The sequence below is a fragment of the Nycticebus coucang genome, chromosome 18 (assembly GCF_027406575.1).
Source record: "Nycticebus coucang isolate mNycCou1 chromosome 18, mNycCou1.pri, whole genome shotgun sequence".
Taxonomy (NCBI): domain Eukaryota; kingdom Metazoa; phylum Chordata; class Mammalia; order Primates; family Lorisidae; genus Nycticebus; species Nycticebus coucang.
The window spans coordinates 44,207,996-44,232,883 of NC_069797.1; the positions used below are offsets into that span (position 1 = coordinate 44,207,996).

At 45.8% G+C, this 24,888-nt stretch overlaps 1 protein-coding gene across 1 annotated transcript; it reads right to left on the reverse strand.

The window, feature by feature from the left end:
• Positions 1 to 16,704: 16,704 nt before the first annotated feature.
• Positions 16,705 to 24,633, reverse strand: DYNLL2 (dynein light chain LC8-type 2). The gene is made up of 3 exons (XM_053569492.1): positions 24,368 to 24,633; positions 20,891 to 21,029; positions 16,705 to 18,752 (listed from the first exon to the last, which is right to left on the reverse strand). The coding sequence occupies exons 2-3, from the start codon at positions 21,020 to 21,022 to the stop codon at positions 18,615 to 18,617; spliced, it is 270 nt and encodes an 89-aa protein (XP_053425467.1). The 5' UTR covers positions 21,023 to 21,029; positions 24,368 to 24,633; the 3' UTR covers positions 16,705 to 18,614.
• Positions 24,634 to 24,888: the final 255 nt, after the last annotated feature.

Below are 24,888 nucleotides of genomic sequence, written 5' to 3' on the forward strand. Positions count from 1 at the left end.
GGTTAGTGGTTATCAGCGAAACCTACTTGCTTCCTCTTGCTTCCTCTTGCTTCCTCTTGCTTCCTCTTATCTGAGGAATGTTAGTATAGTGTAATTCTTTACATTTGTGTTTAAGTAATAGTAAAGGTATAATTTGTTTTAAGGCTTTTATTAGATATATAAATTTTAAGTTAATGTTGGTTATATATACTTTTATTATGTGCTTATTATTAATCATATGTGCTTATTCTATTGTGATTTGATTGATTAAAAAGTAAGTGAAGTAAGATGTTTTTTAAGGAAAGTTTTACTGTGGGTGGTGATGGTGTATGTCGTGTTGGAACATCTTGTTTAAACATCTTGTTTGTTGTGCCTGCATTGTCTTAGCCCACTGGCGTTTATGGTGGGGACTTGCTTTTGTGCAGGCTTACTTGGAGCCACTGAGTCTGGCACAGTCATACTTCTAGTGCTGTTTCTGGATCAACTATCACTGTGTTCATTCTGACAAGGACTTATTGCTTACTTATCAGGACAAACAGACATTCAGCTTAACATACACGTACACTGTAACAGAAAGCCATACCCTTAGGTTAATGCGACAAAAAACAGCATGCTGGGCAACATCTCTGTCGCTGCGCACACTGGGGGTGCTGGGGGCTTCGCTCCGGGGAGCACAGACCTCCTTTCCGCCGTTTTACAACGCGGACAGCGCCACCTCGCTGCGGCTTGGTGCCGAGGGTGCGGCAGGAAAAGGTCACCAGGGTGGAGGCACTAAGTCATAGAACAATTCTCAAGGGCAGAACTAAGTAGGCAACAAAGTAACCTTAGGGGATGGGCCAGGAATGTTAAGGTTACAGCCTTCAGGCTAGTGTTTTGGCTCAAGGGTAATTTTTAATCCCTTCTAACTCTGCTGGTATCCCGTCTCTGCTAATCTACTGAATTTTACTCCGACTTCCCCAGACCAGTTTTCTGTCTATTCTGGCAGACATTTTGACCCCCTTCACCACCATAGGCATGCTGAGCAGCGGTGGGGGTGGGGTACTGAGGCTGAGGCCTGGACCCTTTCTCCTGTGGACCCTTTCTCCTGGAATGTTGGCCTGCATTACAGCCCACCCCACAACAAAGCAATAGTACCCTAAGGGAAGTAGATGTAGATGAAGGGATGAGGGAGTGTGCCTGGGTTAGTGTCCTATACTTCCAGGGCAGGCAGAGAGTGACCTAAGTGCGCTCTCTTCAGCTGGGCCAAGTGCTGAGGCCTTGCCTCTGTGCCCCTCTCCTTCTTGTCCCTGGTCACCCTCAAGAGACAATCTCTGGAACTACAACACATTTTTCCCCACCTATACTAGCCAGCCTTTATTATGGTATCCTCCTATGTGCTGGATATTCCCTATAACGATTTTTTTTTTCATTTTTGACTCTTTTACAATATACTTAGCTTAAAACACAAACACATTGTATAGCTGTACAAAAATATTTTTCTTTATATCCTTATTTTCTATGATTTTTTTCTACTTTAATTTTTTTTTAATTTTATATTTTACTTTTTAAAATCTTGTTAAAAACTAAAACACAAACACACATTAGCTTAGGTCTACACAGGGTCAGGATTGTCAATATCACTATATTCTACCTCCACAATCTGTCCCACTGGAAGGTCTTTAGGGAAATAACACACATGGGGTTGTCATCTCCATGACAAAAAATGCCTTTTTCTGGAATATCTCCTAAAGCACTTGCCTGAAGCTGTTTTACAGTTACCTTCCTTTTAATAAGTACAAAGGTATATAGTCTAAAATAACAATAAAAAGCATAGTACAGTAAATACATAAACCAGTAACACAGTCATTCTTTTTTTAAGACAGTCTCACTTTGTCACCCCCAGTAGGGTGCCATGGTGTCACAGCCCACAACAACCTCAAACTCTTGGGCTCAAGCAATTCTCTTGCCTCAACCCCCAAGTAGCTGGGACTACAGGCACCCACCACAACACCTGGCTATTTTTAGAGTCAGGGTCTTGCTCTGGCTCAGTTTGGTCTTGAACCTGTGAGCTCAGGCAATCCACCTGCCTTGGCCTCCCAAAGTGCTAGGATTACAGGCATGAGCCACCACACCCGCCCACATTGTCATTATTATTATCAACTATTATCTATTGTACATAATTGGATGTGCTATACTTTTATATGACTGGCAGTGCAGTAGGTTTTTTTATCCAAGCATCATAAACACATGAGTAGTGCATTGTGCTAGGACTTTGTAACAGCTACAGTCTCACCAGGTGATTGGAATTTTTCACCTCCATTATAATCTCATGGGATTACTGTCATATGGAATAATGCAGTCAGTTGTTGACCAAAACATAGGGATGCAGTGCATGACAATATATGTATGTGGCAGATCATCACTTGAAGTTAGACTATAAAGTTAAGGTTGTATACTATATAAACTAATATAGTATAGTTTTTAGACTATAAAGTTAAGCTTGTATACTATATAAACTAATGACTAAAATAAACAAAAGAAAAGTTATAACTAATAAGGCAACGAAGTATAGATAGACCCAGATTTACAATGGTTTGATGTAAGATTGTTCAACTTTACAGTCAAGTGAAAGCAATAAGTATTTGGTATCTTCCTCAACTTACATTGGGGGCTACATCTGGATAAACCTACTCGTATCATGAGTTGAAAATATCATAAATTGCAAATGCATTTTTTTTTTTTTTGGAGACAGTCTGACTTTGTAGCTCTGAGTAGAGTAAGTCCTCATCTCTAAAAATAGCCGGACATTGTGGTAGACGCCTATAGTCCCAGCTACTTGGGAGGCTGAGGCAAGAGAATCGCTTAAGCCCAAGAGGTTGCTGTGAGCTGTGATGCCACAGCACTCTACCGAGCACAACATAGTGAAACTGTCTCAAAAAAAAAAAAAAATGCCACTTAAGTATAAAAATACAAATAGGTTAAAAGTAAAAAGGTGGCAAAAGATAGATGCTATATATCTTTTTAGGTACATTAATATGCTAATACTAATCAAAAGAAAGCTGAAGAACCAATAGTTTTAGAGCAGAGATTATCATGAATAAGAGGGTCATTTCATAATGATAAAAAAAAATCATTTCATTCAGAGGATATAATATTCTTAAATACGTGGAACTTCAAAATACATAAAACAAAAAAATTCTAGAAATATAAGAAAAAAATAGATAATTTATAGTTGGAAATTTCAACATTTTTTCAATAATTCAGAGAACAAGTAGACAAAAGATCAGAAAGGCTATAGAAAACTATAAATCACCTTGGCTCAATTTATTTTTATACAACATACCACCAACAAGAGCAGAATATGCATTATTTGAAAATACACAGTGAAAATTTACCATGATTGGCCAAACATGGTGGCTCATGCCTGTAATCCTAGCACTTTGGGAGACCAAGTTTGGAGGATCACTTTAGGTCAGGAGTTTTAGATAAATCTGAGCAAGAGCCAGATCCTCTCTCTACAAAAAAATTTTAAAAAATTACCTGAATATGGTGCATACACCTATAGTCCCAGCTACTTGGGAGCCTGAGGCAGGATTGCTTGAGCCCAGGAGTATGAGGTTGCTGTGAGCTATGACACTTCTGCACTCTAGCCCAGGTGACAGAGCAAGGCTGGGTCTCAAAAGAAAGAAAAGAAAAAAGAAATGAAACGAAAATTTACCATTACAGACCAAATTTGGGGCCATAAATTGAGTCTTCAAAAAATTCAAATCAGCGGTGCCTGTGGCTCAGTCGGTAAGGCGCCAGCCCCATATACTGAGGGTGGCGGGTTCAAACCCGGCCCCGGCCAAACTGCAACCAAAAAATAGCCGGGTGTTGTGGCGGGCGCCTGTGGTCCCAGCTACTCGGGAGGCTGAGGCAAGAGAATCGCTTAAGCCCAGGAGTTGGAGGTTGCTGTAAGCTATGTGAGGCCACAGCACTCTACTGAGGGCCATAAAGTAAGACTCTGTCTCCACAAAAAAAAAAAAAAAAATTCAAATCATACAAAGTATGTTCTCTAACTACAATAAAATTAACAATATCAATAACAGAAAAATAACTGTAAATTCCCACATAGTTAGAAAATAAACAATTTATTTTAAAATAATCAATGGGTCAAATTTAGAAATCAAAGAGAAATTAGATGTTAGGTGCAGTGGCTCATGCCTATAATCCCAGTGCCTTAGGAGGCAGAGGCAGGAGAATCCCTTGAGTCCAGGAGTTCAAGACCAGTAGCAAGGCTCCATCTCTATGAAAAAAAAAAATTTTTTTTTTTTTTTTTAGACAGAGTCCCACTGTGTTGCCCCCGGTAGAGTGCTATGGCATCACAGCTCACAGCAACCTCAAACTCTTGAACTTAAGCACTTCTCTTGACTCAGCCTCCCAAGTAGCTGGGACTTCAGGTGCCCACCACAACGCCCGGCTAGTTTTTTATTGCGGTTGTCATTGTTGTTTAGCAGGCCCAAGCTGGGTTCGAACCCACCAGCCAGGTGTATGTGGCTGGTGCCATAACCACCATGCTATGGGCACTGAGCCTGAAAAACATTTTGTAAATTTATTTATTTATTTATTTTTGAGACAGAGCCTCTAGCTGTCGCCCCCGATAGAGTGCTATAACATCACAGCTCACAGCAACCTCCAACTCCTGGGCTCCAGCAATTCTGCTGCCTCCGCCTCCCAAGTAGCTGGGACTACAGGCACCCGCCACAATGCCTGGCTATTTTTTGGTTGCAGCCGTCATTGTTGTTTGGTGGGCCTGGGCTGGATTCGAACCCACCAGCTCAGGTGTATATGGCTGGTGCCTTAGCCACTTGAGCCACAGGCGCTGAGCCTTTTATAATGTATTTTAAAGAAACTAGAAAGTAATTTGGGCTGAATGAAAATACAGAATTTATTAAATGCTGCTAAAGCTTACAGAAAAAATTTTATAACTAAATTCCTACATTACAAAAGAAATCTCAAATTAATAATTTCAGTTTCTACCAGATTAAAGCCAAAGTAAGCAGAAGAAAGAAAATAAGAAAGATTAGAGTGGAGATAAAATACAAAAATGGAGAAAATAAATGAAACTAAAAGATGAGAAGATTAATAATGTTAATTATTAACTTAATAACTTCTAGCAGAACTAATCAAGAAAAAACAGAGAAAAGATGCAAATTATCAATATTAGGGCTGAGAAAGGACATCACTACAGATTCTACAGATAATAAGGAAATACTATGAACTTTATGCCAATAAACTCTACAACATAGATGAAACGGAGAAATACTTTCTTTCTTTTTTTTTTTTTTTGTGGAGACAGAGTCTCACTTTATGGCCCTCAGTAGAGTGCCGTGGCCTCACACAGCTCACAGCAACCTCCAACTCCTGGGCTTAAGCGATTCTCTTGCCTCAGCCTCCCGAGTAGTTGGGACCACAGGCGCCCGCCACAACACCCGGCTATTTTTTGGTTGCAGTTCGGCCGGGGCCGGGTTTGAACCTGCCACCCTCGGTATATGGGGCCGGCGCCTTACCTACTGAGCCACAGGCGCCGCCCCGGAGAAATACTTTCATCTAAGTTGACACAAATACCAAACTTACTCAGGAAGAAACAGATAACCTAAATACCCCTCAATCTTGAATTTTCACTTAAAAGTCTTTGCACAAGAAAATTGAAGACAGATTTACTGGTGAATTCTAGTAAACATTTAAGAAAGAAATAATACTGTTCTACTTAAACCATTAAACTTAAAAGGAGGAAATAGTACCCAGCTCATTCTATGTGGCTGGCTGGCATTATTCTGATAATATCTTTTCATGTAACCATTTGCCACCCATATATCTTTGGTTAAGATTTTTGTGCCCGTAGCTCGGTGGTTAGGGTGCCGACCACATACACCAAAGCTGGCCCATTAGAACCCAGCCCAGGCCTGCTAAAACAACAATGACAACTGCTACAAAAAAGAAATAGCCGGGGGTTGTAGCGGGTGCCCGTAGTCCCAGCTACTTGGGAGGCTGAGGCAAGAGAATCACTTAAGCCCAAGAGTTTGAGGTTTCTGTGAGCTGTGACACCACGGCACTCTGCAAAGGGTGGCATAGTAAGACTCTGTCTCAAAAAAAAAAAAAAATAGATTTTTTTGCTCATCTTTTTTGCCAAAATGGAAACCAATATGGCCCTCATATGGGGGATAGCATTTGACAAATTTCAACATAAAAATTCTCAGAAACTAGGAGTAAAAGGAAATTCCTTAATTATAATAATAATTGGGGAATAGAGAAATACATTTTATTTACTGTTTTATTTATTTATTTATTTTTTGAGACAGAGTATCAAGCTGTTGCCCTGGGTAGAGTGCCGTAGCACCATAGCTCACAGCAACCTCCAATTTGGGCTCAAGTGATCCTCCTGCCTCAGTTTTTTTCTTTTTTTCTTGTTTCTTTCTTTCTTTCTTTTTTTTTGCAGATTTTGGCCAGGGCTGGGTTTGAACCCACCACCTCTGGCATATGGGGCCAGGGCCCTACCCCTTTGAGCCACAGGCGTCACCTCTAGGTTTTTTCTTTCATTCTTTTTTTTTTTTAGTAGAAACAGGAGTCTTGCTTTTGCTCAGGCTGGTCTTGAACTCATGAGCTCAAGCAATCCACCCACCTCAGCCTCCCAGAGTGCGAGGATTACAGGCGTGAGCCACCACACCCCATAAATACACTTTAGTTCCATACAATTGAACACTACTCAAAAATAAAAAGGAACAAACTATGGTACACAGAAAAACCACATGGATGAATATGAATCTCTCCCTTCCTTTCCCTCCCCTCATCTCTCCTCCCCTGCCCTCACCTTCCTCCACTCCCCTTCCCCTCCCCTTACCTGCTGGACAGGAAATAGTACCCAGGTCATGGTATGTGGCTAGCATTATTAGCACCACACTCTAACCAACTGAGCTAACCGGCCAGCTGTGGCTAGCCGGATGATACAAAACCAGATGAAAGACATTACAAGGAAAGGAAAGTACCCACCCATATCCATCTCAAAATAGGTGCCATACTCTAATCAAAATTTTAGCAAATAGAATTCATCAATATATAAAAAGGATAATCATCATTACCAAAGGAGGGTTTAGTCCAGTAATGTCCATTCGGTTTAACATTCAAAAATCAACAATGTAACTTAATAAAGTAAAAAGGAACCACTGCATGATCATCTCAGTAGATGTGGAAAAAGCATTTGACAAATTTCAACATAAAAACTCTCAGAAACTGGTTGGGTGCCTGTGGCTCAAGCAGCTAAGGCGCCAGCCACATACACTTGAGCTGGCTGGTTGAATCCAGCCTGGGCTGCCAAACAACAATAACAGCTGCAACCAAAAAAATTGCTGGGTGTTGTGGCAGGCGCCTGTAGTCCCAGCTACTTGGGAGGCAGAGGCAGAAGAATCACTTGAGCCCAGGAGTTGGACTTGCTGTGAGCTGTGATGCCAAGACACTCTACCAAGGACAACAGCTTAAGGCTCTGTCTCAAACAAACAACAAAAACAAACACCGGCTCGGCGCCTGTGGCTTCAGCAGCTAAGGCGCCAGCCACATACACCTGAGCTGGCGGGTTCGAATCCAGCCCAGGCCCGCCAAACAACAATGACAGCTGCAACCAAAAAATAGCAGGGCATTGTGGCGGGTGCCTTGCCTGTAGTCCCAGCTACTTGGGAGGCTGAGGCAGGAGAATCGCTTGAGCCCAGGAGTTGGAGATTGCTGTGAGCTGTGACGCCATAGCACTCTACCCAGGGCAACAGCTTGAGGCACTGTCTCAAATAAATAAATAAATAAAAAATTCTCAGAAACTAGGAGTAAAAGGAAATTTCCTTAACTTGACAAATGGCATCTATTAAAAAAAAAAAAAATACTCTATGGCTAACATCACACTTAATGATAAAAGACTGAATGCTTTGCCCAACTAAAGACTAAATGTTGTGTCCCATCGAAATTCATAGGTTGAAATCCTAACTCTCAGTGCAGATGACATTGAGAAGTAGGCCTTTGAAAGGAGACCCGCCCTCCTAAGGCCTTATTCTTGAGGCCCTTCCAGAGGCCCCACTTTTGGGACATGGGGCCACCAGAAAACAAATCTGCCAATTCCTTGATTTGGGAATACCCAGCCTCCAGAACTGTGATAAATAAATATTTGTGGTGTAAGCCACCCTGCTGATGGCATTTTTGTTATAGCAGCCAATATGAGCCAATACAAAGATGAGCAAAAATCTTAATCAAAGATATATGGATGGCAAATAATCACATGAAAAGATGATCAACATAATTTGTCATTTTGGAAATGTGACCTACAACCACAATGAGATACCACCACATAACATATGAATAGGTAAATTTTTTTGAAAAATCCAACAGTAGCAAGTTGTCATAAGAATAGAAAGCAACTGAAAGTCACATACCTTGCTAGTGGCAATGTGAAACGGTGTGGCCATTCCGAAAAACAGTCTGGCAGTTTCTTACAAAGTTAAATACATGCTTACCTTGAGATCCAGCAATCTCACACCTACTCATTTACCCAAGTGAAGTAAAAACCTACATTAACACAAAACCTGTACATAAATTTTTATAAAAACTTTATTCATAATTGCCAAAATGGAATGTCCCTCAGTTGGGGGGGTAGATAAAAACACTTTAGCATATCTATACAATGGAACACTATTCAGTAGTAAAAAAGAACAATTTATAATCCACAGAAAAACAGCATGGATGCATCTCAAAATAATTATGCTGAGTGAAAGAAACCAAATCAAACCAAACAAACAAACAAAAAAGGACATATTGTATGATTTCATTTACATAAAAGTCCAGAAAAGTGGCCACGGTGGCAGGGATGGAAGTTATTTACACACACGCTTGGCAACATGGACTTCCACTCACAAAGGCCAACCTGGCCACAGCCACCACTGAGTACCCAGTCTGACAGCAGCACCATTGCCTGGAGTCATCAGCCAGCTAACTTGTGGCAGGATGATTACATTGGCCTATGTTTTTTTGTTTGTTTTGTTTTGAAACAGAGCCTCACTCTGGTCGCCCTGGCTAGAATGCCATGGCATCATCATAGCTCACAACAACCTCAAACTCCTGGTTGGGCTCAAGTGATCCTCCTGCCTCAGCCTCCCAAGTAGCTAGGACTCTATGTACCAGCCACGATGTCCAGGTAATTTTTCTGTTTTTAGCAGAGATGGGGTCTTGCTCTTACTCAGGGTGGTCTTGAACTCCTGAGCTCAAGCAATCCTCCTGCCTTGGCCTCACAGAGTGCCAAGATTACAGGCATGAGCCACCGTGCCTGGCCTACAATGGCCTACTTTTATCGTGGAAAATGTGGCACTTCATTCTTACTCTGGACTTGGATTTACTTTCTCTGCACATGGTGCCTTGCCAAAACCATCATCTGTGGACTTCTGGGATGCATCATTCGCCACCATGTTTCTCCACACAACATTATTTCTGTGAATAAACACATTTCATAGGAAGTGCAGCGTAGCAATGGGCCCATGTTCATGGCATTCACTGGTCTAGGTTCCCATCATCCTGAGCCGGCCGGCTTGCCTGAAAGGTGGAATGGCCTTTTGAAGGTCCAGGTATGGTGCCAGTCTGGTGGCAATACCTTGCAGGGTTAAAGTAAGGTCCTTCACACATGCTGCTGTTTCTCCCGTAGCTAGAGTCCGTGGTTCCAGGAATCAGGGGTAGAAATGGAATGGCACCACTTGATATTAGCCCTAGTGATCCACTGGTAAAATGTTTGCTTCCCATCCCTGTAATCTTATGCTCTGCTGATCTAGAGATTACCATTCCAAAGGGAGAATGCTTTCAACAGGAGTCACAGTAATTACTTCACTGAACTGGAAGTTAAGACTGCCACTGGGGCCAGGTGCAGTGGCTCACACCTGTAATCCTAGCACTCTGGGAGGCCAAGGCAGGTGGATAGCTTGAGCTCACAAGTTTGAGACCAGCCTGAGCAAAAGCAAGAACCCATCTCTACTAAGAAAAAAAAAAAAAGAGAGAAAAAACTGAGGCAAGAGGATCGCTTGAGCTCAAGAGTTGAAGGTTGTGAGCTATGACACCATGGCACTCTGCCCAGGGTGACAGCTTGAGACTCTGTCTCAAAAAAATAAAAAAATACATAAAGAGTGCCATTGGTCCTTTGGCAAAGAAGGGGGCTGGGGTGATTCATCCTGACTACACATTGGAGGAAGGGAAAGCATATCTAGAATATGGTGATCCGTTAGGGTCTCTTTTAGTGCTACCATGTCCTGTGATTTAAGCAAATGGAAAACTATAGCAATTCAATTCAGCTAAGACCTTTAATGACCCAAACCCTTTAGAAATAAGGATTTGGGGTGGTGCCTGTGGCTCAGTGGGTAGGGCGCCCGCCCCATATACCGAGCGTGGCAGGTTCAAACCCAGCCCCTGCCAAACTGCAACAAAAAAATAGCTGGGCGTTGAGGAGTTTAAGACCAGTCTGAGCAAGAGTGAGACCCTGTCTCTACTAAAAATAGAAAATTATCTGGGCGTTGTGGCATGTGCCTGTGGTCCCAGGTACTCAGGAGGCTGAGGCAGGAGGATCACTTGAACCCGGGAGCTGCAGATTGCAGTGAGCTATGATGACATCACTGCTCTTCAGCCCAGGTGACAGAGTGAGACTGTCTAAAAAGAGAGAGAGAGAGGTGGAACCTGTAGTCTCAGCTACTTGGGAGGCTAAGGCAAGAGAATCGCCTAAGCCCAGGAGTTGGAGGTTGCTGTGAGCTGTGATGCCACGGTACTCTACCGAGGGCGACAAAGTGAGACTCTGTCTCTAAAAAAAAAGAAAGAAAGAAAGAAAGATTTGGGGGCATCCCACCAGGCAAAGACTCACCAGCAGTTCTGAGTTTCTTGTAGAGAATAAAAGAAATATAGAATGATTTTCATGGAAAAAGGTAGTTATGAATACCAGATACAATCATCTATGAATTGTGGAAATGAGGACTATAATTAAGAGTAGTCTCTTTCTTTTTTTTTTTTTTTCCAGACAGAGTCTACCTACTCTCTACCACTCTACCTAGGACAACACAGTGAGACTCTGTCCCCAAAAAGACTAATGTAGGGGTTGCTGTGAAGGTATTTTGTAGATGTGATTTACATCTATAATCAGTTAACTTTATGAAAAGGAGATTATCCTGGATAATATGGATGGGCCTGATCCACCCAACTGAAAGGCCTGAGGTTTCCCTGAAGAAGAAATTCCACCTGTGGACTGCAGTGTCAGCTCTGGCTGAGTGTCTCCACACTTGCCTTCTTCATGACCTGTCCTGTGCATCTCCAATTTGCCTAGTCAGCAACCCCACACACTGCATAGCCAATTCCTTGCAATAACCCTAGACAGATACACAGGCAAAGAAGGAAGATAGATATACTACTGGTTTTGTTTCTCTGGTGGAACTCTGACTGATACACAGATTTGAGAAAATTTTGCATCTCTTGAGGTCAGAGCTTGTTTTTTTGACCCCAAAGGGACCACCAGGCATACATGAGACATGCCGCAAAACCACTGGGCAACTCCTAGGCATTCAAAAGATTACTCTGGGCTCAGTGCCCATGGCTCAGTGCCCATAGCTCAGTGGTCAGGGTGCCGGCCACATGCACCAGGGCTGGCGGGTTCGAACCTGGCCAGGGCCTGATAAACAGCAGTGACAACAATAACAAAAAAATAGCTGGGCATGGTGGTGGGCGCCTATAGTCTCAGCTACTCGGGAGGCTGAGGCAAGAGGAATGCTTGAGCCCACGAGTTTGAGGTTGCTGTGAGCTGTGACGCCACATCACTCTACTGAGAACAACATAGGAAGACTCTGTCTCAAAACAAACAAAGATTACTGATGGAGGATCAAATGGGCAGCTCAGGGTAGTTCTCTGACTTTGATGGCACACCTTCAGGTGTGTTTCATGTTTATTAAACTATGTGCAGGCTCGGCGCCTGCAGCTCAAGTGGCTAAGCCGCCAGCCACATACATCTGAGCTGGTGGGTTCGAATTCAGCCTGGGCCTGCCAAACAACAATGATGGCTGCAACCAAAAAATAGCCAGGCATTGTGGTGAGTGCCTGTAGTCCCAGCTGCTTGGGAGGCTGAGGCAGGAGAATCTCTTGAGCCCAGGAGTTTGAGGTTGCTGTGAGCTGTGATGCCACGGCACTCTACCCAGGGCAACAGCTTGAGGCTCTGTCTCAAAAAAAAAAAAATAATAACTATGTGCAACTATCTAGAATATTACACAGCCACTTTAAAATGTGCTCATTATCAACTGTCTCTAAAAGAAGACACAAAATCTCATAGCATCAATTGCATCAGTGGCTAGGGACAGAGGTGGGAGGGAGAATTCACTTTTTGTACCTTTTGAATGATTCATGTGAATGTATCATCTAAATTAGGGGTTGGCACATTGCGGTCCACAGGCCAAATCTGGCCCACTGCCTGTTTAAAGTGTTATTGCAACATAGCCCTGCTCATTTGTTGACATACTGTCTACAGCTGCTTTCAAGATATAAAGGCAGAGTCCAGTAGTTGCAATAACTAGACACACATTGTCATATGGCCCGCAAAGCCTAAAATATTTACTATCCAACCCATTACAGAAAAAAAAATGCCCAACCTTAGTTTTTTGTTGTTGTTGTTCGTTTTGTTTTAGAAAAAGTAGAAGGCTGAGAAAGACAAGACCTATCTCAACAAAAAAATAGAAAACTTAGCTGGTGCAGTAGCACTCACTTGTAGCCCCAGTTGCTTGGAGACTAAGGCAGAAGGGTCGCTTGACCCCAAGAGGTTGAGGTTGCAGTGAGCTATGACAGCACCACTGCATTTTAGCCCAGGCAAAAGACCCTGTCTCCAAAAAGTAGGAAAGTACACTGACATCAAAAAATAAAATATGCCCCAAGAGAATTGAAAACATGTCCACACAAAAACTTGAAATGTTCATGGCAGCATTATTCCCAATAGCCGAGAAGTGGAAACAACCTAATGTCCCTCAATTGATGAATAAACAAAAATGTGATATACCCATATGATAGAACATTACACAGCCAGAAAAAGGAATGAAGTACTGATAAATACTATAACACACATGAACTTTGAAAACATCATGCTGAGTGAAAGAAGCCAGTAAAAGGCCAGGTATTGTATGATACCATTTCTATGAAATGTCTAGAATAGGCAAATTCAGAGATGGAAAGTAGACCAGTGATTTCTGGGGAGGAGCAACGGGGAGTGACTACAGATGGGAGTGATGAAATGTTCCGGAATAAGATAGTAGTGATGACTGCACCAGTTTGAACCGTACACCACCTCCGGGCACAGGACGTGCACAGTTCAGCAGGGTCACAGAACCTGGTGATGAATTAGTCCTCTCTGCCTCCTCAAACCAGGATCAAACCTGGCCTGAGATTCAGATCAAGTTCTAAAACGCATTTGTCCCAAACACTCATGTGACCTTAGGTCTGTTTCTTTCCCAGTTTCCTTCCCTGTGACATGGGTGCAATTGGGCAGGGTAGGAAAAGGCTCGTGTAATGGAGTGGGGGGGGTGGGATTGGGGAGCCTCACTTCCCAGAATCCTTTATTCTTTCCCCAAGCTTTATTAGATAGCCTAATAATCAGTATCTTCATCACTATCACCACTCTCACCACTCTTCCGATTTCAAAGCACTTTCTTTTTTTTTTTTTTTTTTTTTTTGGCCGGGGCTGGGTTTGAACCCACCACCTCCGACATATGGGACCAGCGCCCTACTCCTTGAGCCACAGGCGCCACCCTCAAAGCACTTTCACATACGTGATGTCACTTGATCATCTTTAGAGAAGACACATATAGCTCCATTTTACGATGAAGAAATTGAGGCTAGTGAAGTCAAGAGGCTTGTCCAAGCTTATACAGTGGGAGCTAAGACTCAACCCCAGGTCTTCTGATTCTAGAGTCTTTGTTCTGCCCATGCCACCACACTTGTTTTTGCATATTTGGGCTCTCTCTAGAAAGCCTAGTACAACAATGCCAGCAGCCTCACCAAACACTGCACGTCTTTATTTGAGCAAAGTGAGGGGAGAGGCAGCAGGAACCCGGAGTTCTGCTGGTTCTCTTATCTTTTCTTAGGAACCTTTGAATATTGGCATAATAGCCGTCTGTGGGTAGGAGTACTCATGTACTTTGGTATGGATACCAAGACCATAATACATCACAAAGACACATAGGTACAGCTGATCTCTCCAAACAGGTGATAGGTCACTCATTGCTGTTGGGGGTGGTGAAGAGGCAATGCCTTTAATTCAGGGAGGCCTAAGAAATAAGAACCTTGGGAATTTCTCTTTTCTGATACCATAAAACTCATTAACTCTCTCATGAGGCCTTGAGGAGGAAAGATCAGCTCCTCAGTCCTTGGCAGAGGGGTGTAGGAAGGAGACAGGAAATTGTCCTTCCTGCACTTGCCAAACCAGAGCCCCAGGAGATCCACTGCTGACCTCGGAGGGCTGGGCCTAACTTCAAGAAGTGTCAGGGAGACCCCTGCTGCCAAACCCAGTTAAGCCCTTGTGAGTCACAGGGCAGAGCTCTAGTAATGCTACCAGCTACGTGGGTTTTGCACAGTCACGCACCCTCTGTTTGCTTATCCAAAAGTGTGGCTAATGTCTAGCTCAGAGGGGTGCTCTGAGGTTTCAGCGACACAAATAAACTGAAGTGCTTTAAAAATAAACTGTACTTTATGAACACATTATTTCATTCTTCCACAGCTGGCAAGCAAGAGGGGCTGAGGCTTGAACGCAGATCCTCTCACTCCTTTCCAGGTGGCAGGGCTTAGGGAGCAAGAGGGTGCCTGGTCTCCAGAAAAAGCCAGGCTGCCCATGCTTGTTCATGCCCTTTCTTTATTTGACCAATGGGTATTTATTAAGCATTTCCTACACAATAGGAAATAAACGTTCTGTGTGCTTGAAGATAAAGCAGTTAAGATGCTCTTACAATGTTCATATTCTAGTTGTGGGAAATCAACAAACAGCAAAACATAACAAGCCTCGGCAGGTGCTATGGTGGAATTAAACAGGGCAAGATTAAGGAGGGGCAGAGGTTCTGCTTCATACAAGATGTCAAAGGGATGTTCTGAGTAATGACAAGAAGGCAGTGAGGGAGTAAGTTAGGAAACAGCCACACCCTAAGTCTGAGCTAGAGGATATGGGAGTTGAGGGTAGCAGAGACAACCCCCTACCACACTGGTTGTTCTCCATTTGTCTCTCTTAGACTGTCACCACCCTGCTCTTCCCTGCATCCCAGGGTCAGCCTTATCATGTGCCATTCAGGTGGGGGTCAGTCAAAGGGAAGCCCCAGAAGCCTGGAGATCAGGATAAGAGAGGTGGAGAAATCGAGCTTCCACCTCCCTCTCCGCCCAGCCACAATTCTGATTGTGACCTGCATTCTAAGAGAATTCCACGATTCCCATTTGCCCACCACAGCCCCTTCTGTGACCCACACTCACATCCTTCTCCCTCCTGGACCTCACTGAACCCCAGGAAGCCCTGTAGGATTTGCCTTCTAGATGAGCACTGTGTACCTACCTGTGAAAAAATGCAGTGTCCACAGATGCCAGCTGCACTGCCTCCTGCATCAGGCAGGAAGTGGATGACGTTTGGCCCTAGAAACACTCATCTCAGATGAAATGCGAACCATGGCCTCTCTCCCCACCAGGGCTCCATCCAGCTCTATCGAATTACTCATGGCAGCACAGGCAGTAACAGAAGTTAGGGCTTTAGAGCCCCTCATCTTAATTGCGTAAGACCTTGTTGCTCCAGAGGTAGAGCCTTTTCCCCAAAATCTAGCCAATCAACTTCCTAACTGAAGGAACCTTGTCTACTTCCACACTCAATAGCTTGTTGTGCAGTTTCTTGGATAACGTATTCATCACTGTTGGAAAAAAGCTTACCCATGTGCATGTGCCTGCTCTACCATTAGAATGCACGTGTCATAGAAGCCTAGAGCTTGCCTGCCTCATTCAGTGTGAACAGCGTTGTAGACCCAAACACACAAGAAACTCAGCAAATGTTTCAGACAACAGAAAGAGGACAAAGCACCTCTGGTTCCCTGACACCTCTACAAGGATTATAGATGCACAACGTAGGATCAGAGAAGGGCAGATGCTCTGAGAAGTCCTGTCATTGCTGACCTCTCCAGTTGCGTGTAGGGGTAGGAACCTCCCAGCAGGTCACCTAGGATAACCCAAAAGAGTCAAGAGAATCACTCAGGTTCCACCAACAGAGTCTCTTTCTGAAGATCCCCAGCTTTTCCACTTGAGTGGCCAGAGGACTTTGCTAATAGATACACTCCCCAGGCTCCGGGACGCTGAAAATAGGGAGCAGGAGACTGAGCTTTGACCGGAGGTTCTTAGAAACTGAGCTCAGGCAGTACAGGACAGCAGCTGGGAAGGCAGCATCTACTACACCAAAGATTTGAAATGTGGCTCACTAGCCGTCCCCACAAGGGAGGGAGGACCCCGGAGCCCCTGTGGGTGAGTGCTGCTGGTTAGTTCTTACTTAGGGAACATAAGCCTAAGCCCTACAAATAAGTTCTGCTCCAGGCCAACCACTATCTCTTGCCTGATCTCTCTTCAGTCCCCGTTCTACTCTACTTCCCACCCCCATCTATGTGACACCACTGCCACCAGGCCAACCCTTCACCCCCCAAAGAAACTCAAACAGTGCAGAGGTGCATCAATCGACCTTTAATGTCCAAAAGAGGCGTGGATGCAGAGCATAGGAGATATGGCAGGGTCTCAATCCCTGCTCCAGAAATGAGGGAGAGATGAACACAAACCACAAACCAGACACTTCCAACTGGCCACACAAGTCTGGGAGGGCAGGGGAAAAAGAGATTTGGACATCCGTAAAAAAATAAAACCTAACATCAAGCACTCAGTCTTGTGCCCACTGAAGGGTTTGATACAGGGAACTCAATCATCACCCGAGTTCCCACCCTCCCCTGTAGGTATCAAAAGCAAGTTCAGAACACACTAAGAGCTTGGGGAAGAGGCATCCTCCTGCCTCCCCACCCACCCAAAGAATGGACTTGAAAATGAAAGTATGAGCTGGATCCCCCACCCCCCACTTGTTAACCCTACACATGAGAGTTTAGAAGGTGATTCATGAGAATCAGCAGTGACCACCCCAAACCCCACCTTATTCCTTTAACAGACAAGGTTTCCCCTGGACCCTCCTTGGAATCTCCTCCCACTCACAGCTCTGCTCCACCTGATATCTGGCTTTATCACTTTGTAGGATGACCTCCTCCAAAGCTCCCCCGAAGCCTCTCTCAGCCCTTTATCACTTCCAATCTCACCTCCTACCAGAGGCTGCCACTGTCCACAGTCACTGACCTTCTCCACTGGGACTCAGCTCCAGAGCAAACGGCAGCATGGCCATCTTGTCCTGGGTGGTCCTCCTAAAGCCTCCCCAGGGAGCAGACGACTACAGGGCAAGCAGAGTGTCTGGGCTAGATGACTGGGGATGGGGTGGAGTGACATCTGTCTTCACCCCCAAAACAGACACCCCCAGAGGCTCTTAACATAAAGGCCCCCTTAGAACTAACTGTGCCCCCTACCTACCATACACCCTAAGATTCCACACTGTCCTGCCCCCTCCCTTCCCTCTACCCCAAACACAACATACATACACACACGCACACAAACACACAGGAAAATTGAGGGAAACATTGATTTGGTTTGATTGCTAAGACCTAACTAAGGAACTACGGTCACCAGAAATTCTCTTGCCAGCCAACTAACAACAGGGGCTGCTCTAAGAGAACTCCAGAGGAATGAGAAAACTGAGGGCTGAGCAGAGAGCAGATAGAAGGAGAAGAAAGAATGGAAAGAAAAGAACCAAGCTAATCCTATCCCCAACATCCTCACAGCAAGATCTCTGGCAGGAAGAATAAAAGAAGGTAATTCCACAAAGACAAAGCCCTTACTTAGAAATTCTGACAAAGACAGCTAGACAAGTCTGCTCCCCACTCCCACACACCACAGACAAATACATCTCAGGGCCCCTTAAAGAATGCACCCCCGCCCCACCCTCTGCCCCTAGCTGTAGAATCACAGTTCAGTGGAATATTCTCCCTGGTACTAGATCAATCCCTCCACCTGCCTTCCTATCCCTCTCTCGTTGCCAATCCTAACACGGTCCCCTGCAAACTCCCTGGCCCTCTCAAAGCAGCATCCACCCCAGAAAAGGCAGCTGCACAGTTTTAGTTCCACCTCCAGAGACCTATTTCTTTTCCTCAGCCCTCCTAGTCTTTTGGGCTTTGTTGAGGGCTTTTATTTTGTATAGAGAGAGAAAGAGAAAAGGGAGAGGTGGGAGAGATTTCCTAGTGCAATACAACCAAAAATTTTTTTAAAGTCTTGAAAAGTAAACATAAAGCAGCCTTCTTCCCCAGGCAACTAAACAGAAAGAAGTTTGGTTTTGTTTACTGCGACATACACATGAAATCGAGTATACAGTCCATGCAGTAGCACAGCCATTGGAGAGGACATCCTGATGCTAGCCCCAGTGCAAAACAGTCCCAGCAACGCCGCCTGCTTGCCATCGCTGCCGCCGCCACTGACACCTTCACCACGGCCACCTAGCCTGACTTGAAGAGGAGGATTGCAACTTGACCCAAGTAAAAATAGATGAAGTGCTTTGTCTCGTGTGTGACGTAGCTGCCAAAATTTCGGCCCACGATACAATGCCAGGTAGGGTTATATTTCTTGTCAAATTCCTAAAAAAATAACAAAAGGGGGAGAAAAGTGATTAAGATAGCTTAAAGAAAAAAATCAGAAAGGGAGTCTCTCCCTATAATCCCAGCACTGCACATGTTCAGTTTTTATCACCCCCATTCAACCCCCCAGCCCATGGCCTCAGCTCCCTGAACCTCAGGAGCTCAGGTTCTAAGACTGGCAAGAACTCTCCTCCCCTCATTAATAATGGAACACCACAAAGGCTCCATTATTTCTCTCACCTCAGCCTCCACTCTACACCCTGATCATCTCTCCTCCCTCTAAGCTACCCCACTGCCACACCGTCACTAACCCACCTCCTTCCTTCAGAAAGGAAATCAGAGAGGCCATGGTAATAAAGGACCATCCCAGCCGTCATACAGTATGACACCAATAGAGACTCACAACCTACTGCCTCACACATTACCAAAGCAGCATAAACCAAGACATCAGAGCAAAACGGGAACCAAAAACATATGGAGTACCAGGAAGCAGTTCTACATAAGATGACGTTAAAGGTGCTCCCATGTGCTAGGCACTGGTGTGGCCTATATACACCACAACAAGGACCTGGCCATGAGATCTAGGAACTTTCCTCACTTCCCTCAGGGGTACAAATTCAGTATCAAAACCATAAAGGAAATCCTTGTAAGCTAATCAGGCAATTCCCTCCCACCTGTGGCTCAGCCTGCAGGCTCAATTCTAGATGCATCCTACCATGGCCATGAGAAGACATGGCCACCATGGGCCCACCAATGCTGTCAAGATTGGGTATCTCTGTCCCCTCAGAGCTAAACATACAACTTGCTTGGCCTCCTCACAGCACACCCATACCACACAACATACTAGGAAACAGTGAAAACCAAACCCAGCCTCAATTTTGGCTCAAGAATCTGTGTAACGATGGAGAGCCACAGTAAATTCTCTGGGTCCTCATTTCCCCATCAATAAAACAAGAAGGTGGACCAGATAATTCAGGGATTCTTCTGTTTCTGAGAGAACATGATTCTGGATTCCCTCCCTGGAAAGGATGGCACGGAGCTGGCAGCTGCAGCTGGCTCTGCACCCTTGGGTCCACACAAAAATGTTTCTTAGGACTCGAAGAGTTTTTCCTTTTCATCCCACTATCTGGGTAGAAAAACAGAGTTCTTTAAAACTCAAGGAGAGGGAAGGAGGGGGACTAATGGGATTACACGTGCGGTGCATCTTACAAGGGTATATGTGAATCCTAGTAAATGTGGAATGTAAAGGTCTTGGCAAAATAACTAAGAAAATGCTACAAAAGCTATGTTAACTAATGTGATGAAAATGTGTCAAACGATATATGAACCAAGTGTATGGTGCCCCACGATCATACTAATGTACACAGCTATGGTTTAATAAAAAAAAAATAAATAAAACTCAAGGAGATCCCACCATTTCTGTGAGCCAGATTACTGCCTGCCATTCTCATGTATCCTTGCTGGGATACCAGAGATAAGAACATCAAAGACCATGTCTCCAAAGGACACGGGTCCTGACAGGGAATGGGGGCCCCTGAAACCCCTTCTCACTTCTGGCTCAGCTGCTTCCTCACCATGTTGACCACACCCGGTCACCCATTCACTCAGGAATTTTTCAGGGACCGAACCTATGGCCCCAATATTGCTCATCTACTTAAAACAAGTATATATTCAAGCCTACCTTTTTCTTAAGAATGGGATGCTGCAGTACCCAAGTCCTTTTTAAGGGAAGGAAAAGGAAACCCCCTATATGATAGATTATTATAAGTATACCCCACTTTAAATGATGCAATTCCCTGAAAATTTATATATTTATATTATTCAAATATCCTTTATCTTATCTTCTAACATTTCTGAATTGGGCCAGATATATTTAATACTGACGCTCCCCTGCATAGGTCTTATCCTTCCCCCACATCTTGCATACACACATACGCATAACAAAGCTATTAAGAACTAAGGTGAATGCTTTGGCAATTTAGAGTCGCTCCCTAATTTGTCTGCTTTCCAGGCTCCTATGGCTTTGTTTGCATGGGATATGCCTGCTTTCCTATGTCCCCCAGCTCTAGCCCTTCCAGGAGGACAGCTCAGCTGTCAATCCCCACCCCTGGCCATTAGCCATAGCTCTCCCAGCACACCTTCTTGATATAGGCAGCAATGTCCTTCTCTATGTTGTACTTCTCCATGGCCTGCGTGGCACAGTCAACGGCATCCTGTTGCATGTCCTCAGACATGTCTGCATTCTTGATCACTGCCTTCCGGTCAGACATCGTGACACTGCAGAAGAAGCAGAAAGGTAAGGCTGGGCGGCACCTGTGGCTCAAGGAGTAGGGCACTGGTCCCATATGCCGGAGGTGGTGGGTTCAAACCCAGCCCTGGCCAAAAACCACACACACACACACACACACACAAAAAAAAAAAAAAAAAAAAAAACCAGAAAGGTAAGGCTGACAAATCTATGCTCTGGGCAACACACATTAACTGCTGGGTGTGGGGTCTCAGTGGGAGAAGGCGGCATAGAAGGCTGAGGCAACAATAAACACAGACATGAGACATTAGGAGAAAAGCTCCTAAGCTTTTAACAGAGATACTCCTGAGAAATACAGGGCAAATAGAAAAAAAGACATAGTAACCATCAGTTTTTATCATATGTAAAATGAGCTTTTTCCAACTCTAAAAGTTACCTGTTTCTGATATTCTGAACAGTGCTGATATTCAAGGTGATATATATCACCTACTAGCTGTGTCCTTGGGCAAATTAACCTTTATGTTTTCATGCCATCTATAAAATGGGAACTACAGGGTTGTCCTGAGGATAAAGCAGGTGGCATTAACACCTAAACAGAATAAGACCTTGATTTAATGACCATTATTACATCATTGGTATCATAGTAAAAAGACAGACTAGGAATCAGTAGATCTGACTTTTGGTCCTGACTTTGAACTGCTGTAGTCTTGGACAAGTCACTTGGCCTTCCTGCATTTGATTATTTCCATTTTAGCATAAGGATAACTCTCTACTGGAGAGATTGTTGTAAGGATTAACTAAAGTTATATGAGAGAATGAGCAAAAAAGAACAGTCTATACAAGAGGCTGTCCATTGGCCAAATTCAGCCTACCATCTGTTTTTGTAAAATCAAGTCTTACAGGAACATGCTACAATAGCAGTGCTGCATAATTGTGAGAGAATATATGGCCTGCAAAGCCTAAAATATTTACTATCTGACATGTCACAGAAATAGACTGCCAACTCCTATTCTATACAAACAAAAAGGGGTAGGGTATATTCTGGGCACACCAATGCCCAGTGGAGCAAACACAACAATAATTATATCTTCCCTTAAGTACTCAGGACTGAGATGCCCCTTAGAAGGAGAAAGGCTAGGGAGGCAGCCTCAGAGTTGGCCAGTCATTCAGTCCATCACATCTCTGTCCCATCCTTCTCCTCAGTACAACATCCATTCATTCTTTAAGGCTCAAAATAACTTTTGCAAGCATAAAAATATGGGATTGGGAAAAACCTGGAGATGGAGGGTTTAAAAAAAAAGTCTAAGAAAGGTGAAGAATGGTTACTATTTTAACAGCCTTCTTTCTTATCACTGCTACCTGAGCCATGGCAACCAGAGCTTCAGGGCAGACTCTGCATGGATCTTTCCTGGGAGGAGAGGAATTTCAAGACCTGCCTGGCAGTCTACAGGATGTGAAGTACTCTGTAGGAACAGAGGGAATGAACTGCAATATCCTGCCCTGTGTCCTTGACCACAGTCCCATCACACAACTGTAACAATCTCCCAATGCCAGTCCCAAAAGCACCACTCAGTGGCCCAGCTCAATGGACAAAAGATGCTGTCATTCCAGCACTGTTTGATACAAGGCTACCCACGGGCTTGTCTATTCAAGGACAGATCCCTGGGTTACCATTCCAGGCCACCATGACCTCTGAGTTCACACTAGCCTGTGGGATAGATGGGCTCAACAGGAAGGCAGAACCCATAACCACTATTTCAACCTGCAGCTGATTAACAAAATGCAAATATGCCAGCTGCCAGCTAAGCACCCTTGACGGCATCCCAAGCACCTTCATCTGGCACTGTCAAACTAAGCAGGGCTGTTCCAATTCAGGAGAGACTGGCAGAGCAAAAGGGTAGTATACTAGCACTCTCTGCCCCCACATCCAGGAAAATAAAAGTCAGAGAGAGGCTCAAGTGGATTCTGAGCCCTCCATGGTACTGGGCATAGTTCAGGAGAGCCCTGCTTAAATCCTGACTTGCTTTGTGACCTTGGGCAAATCAACACCTTCATTTTAATAGCCAATAGTTGAAAAGAGATAAATGGGGCAAACCTCAAAGGGTTTGAGCAAAGGTATCAGAAGCACAGGGAGAATGTTCTGATATTATAGGGCTCTTTAAGTAAAGAAAACTAGTGTCACCTGGCGGTGTATTCCAGGTTACCACTCAGAAGGGGGCACTGTTTACAAACTCCAAGGTGGGGGCGGGGCATGGTTACAGACCACGAAATTGGCACCATTTTGCCAGCAAACTCACCTGCTCTACTGCCTCAGCCGCAAAGTCCAAAGAAACAACTTTGCCACAGTAATTAAAAGCCACCTTACCCTCCAGAATAGAGCATGTGGTTACATAATGTTGGTCTTGTGACTACAATGCCACGATTCTTCACCTCGGTCCCCCAGGCGTCTGAGAGAGGGGAGGCCCAACCCCAACCACCCCTGTCCAAGGTGCCAGCGAGAAAAGGATAGGAAGGCGCCCAGCCCAGCCCCTCCTTCCCGAGAAAAAAGTGAGGGACCTTGGCCTCCGGCTAGAAGGATGGCCAGAGGGCCCCAAGCCAGCAGCCTCAGTCACGAGCCAGGGGCTCCTCTGAAAAGCGAAAAGGACACTCCAGGACAGCTCCCATCTTCTGTCCTTGGTTTTGAGACCAAAAACACAGGCTGCAATCTCCGAATGGCATGAACCACACTTCCCACCCGCCAATACACACAAATGCTTCCATTTCCTCCTTTCCACTCTCCAAGGGGCCCGTCTGCCTGCACCATGCCATCCTCCAGAGACATGCAGTCTCGAAGGGCAGCACCTGCGGAATGAGAAAGCATCCTTCTCCCCACCTCCCACCAGGCTGGGTCCGCAGGCCCCGGCCGGTCAGCCGCCCTCCCCCGCCCGGCCTGGAGCAGCGCCGGAGTGACTGGGCGTCCTCGCTGCAGGAAAGACGCCCCAGAGGGTGGCAGCGGCTGGAGAAGCCGCGTCATGCCCGAGCCCTCTCCCCCCCTCTCCTCCGGTCCCTGACACCAGTGGCCTCCACGCAGCGCACAGACTCCCGGGGGAGGGGGGGTGTGGGGAGCGCCATCTCTGCAGCCTGGGACCTCCAGCGGCGCCACTGGGGTCGCCAGGGCAGACAGTGGCGCAGGCCGGGCTACGCCGGGAGGGAGGGGTGGCAGGGGAGCGTGGCGCCGACCCGGCCATCAATGCTGAGGGCAACGAGGCCAGCCCAGCTCTAGGCCTCGGGGCCGCGTAAAGAGGCCGAAGGAGAACCATGGCGAAGCCCGGGGCGCACAGAGACGTACGCTACCGCTATTCGGGGGACGCCCCCACCCACCGCTCACCTTCACGGAGGCTAGTCCGCACGGGCCCCTGGGGAGCAGCGATGGCCTGAGGCAGAGCGCGGGCAGGGGCAGTGTCCCCTGGGCTCCTCCTGCAGCAGCCGCCGCCGCCGCCGTCTCCGGCTCCCGCAGCCCGGAGCCGATCTGTCGCCGCCGCGGTCCGCCCTTCGAGCTTCCCCGGCCGCCCGCGCTCCGCCTCGCGCCGCCGGCCCGCCCGCTCCGCGCTGGCGCCTCGCAGCTCCGCTCCGCTCTGCCGCCGAGTGCGGCCGACGCGCGGCCCCTACTGAAATAGCGCCCCGCCCCCGCCCCCCTGCCGCGCGCGCCGCCGTTCGCACTCCCCATTGGCTGCGCCCGCCCGGCCCTGCACTGCGGGCTTCTCCCCGCGCAGCTCTCGCCCCACATCTTGTTTCCTCCCATAATGCCTTGGGGCGGAGGGAGGGGGTGGGGAGGAGGAGATGGAGAAGGTGGGGGTAGGGAGCTGTGGCCTTAAGAGAAGAGACTGCAGACCCCTCTGGCCACGGCTG

What these genes read in the sequence shown, in the direction of transcription:
- DYNLL2 (XM_053569492.1), bottom strand. Translation starts at nt 21,022, where the DNA reads ATGTCTGACCGGAAGGCAGTGATCAAGAATGCAGACATGTCTGAGGAC. An exon ending in TTGCTGCCTATATCAAGAAG is followed by an intron (nt 18,753 to 20,890) that starts GTGTGCTGGGAG and finishes TTATTTTTTTAG; the next exon opens with GAATTTGACAAGAAATATAA.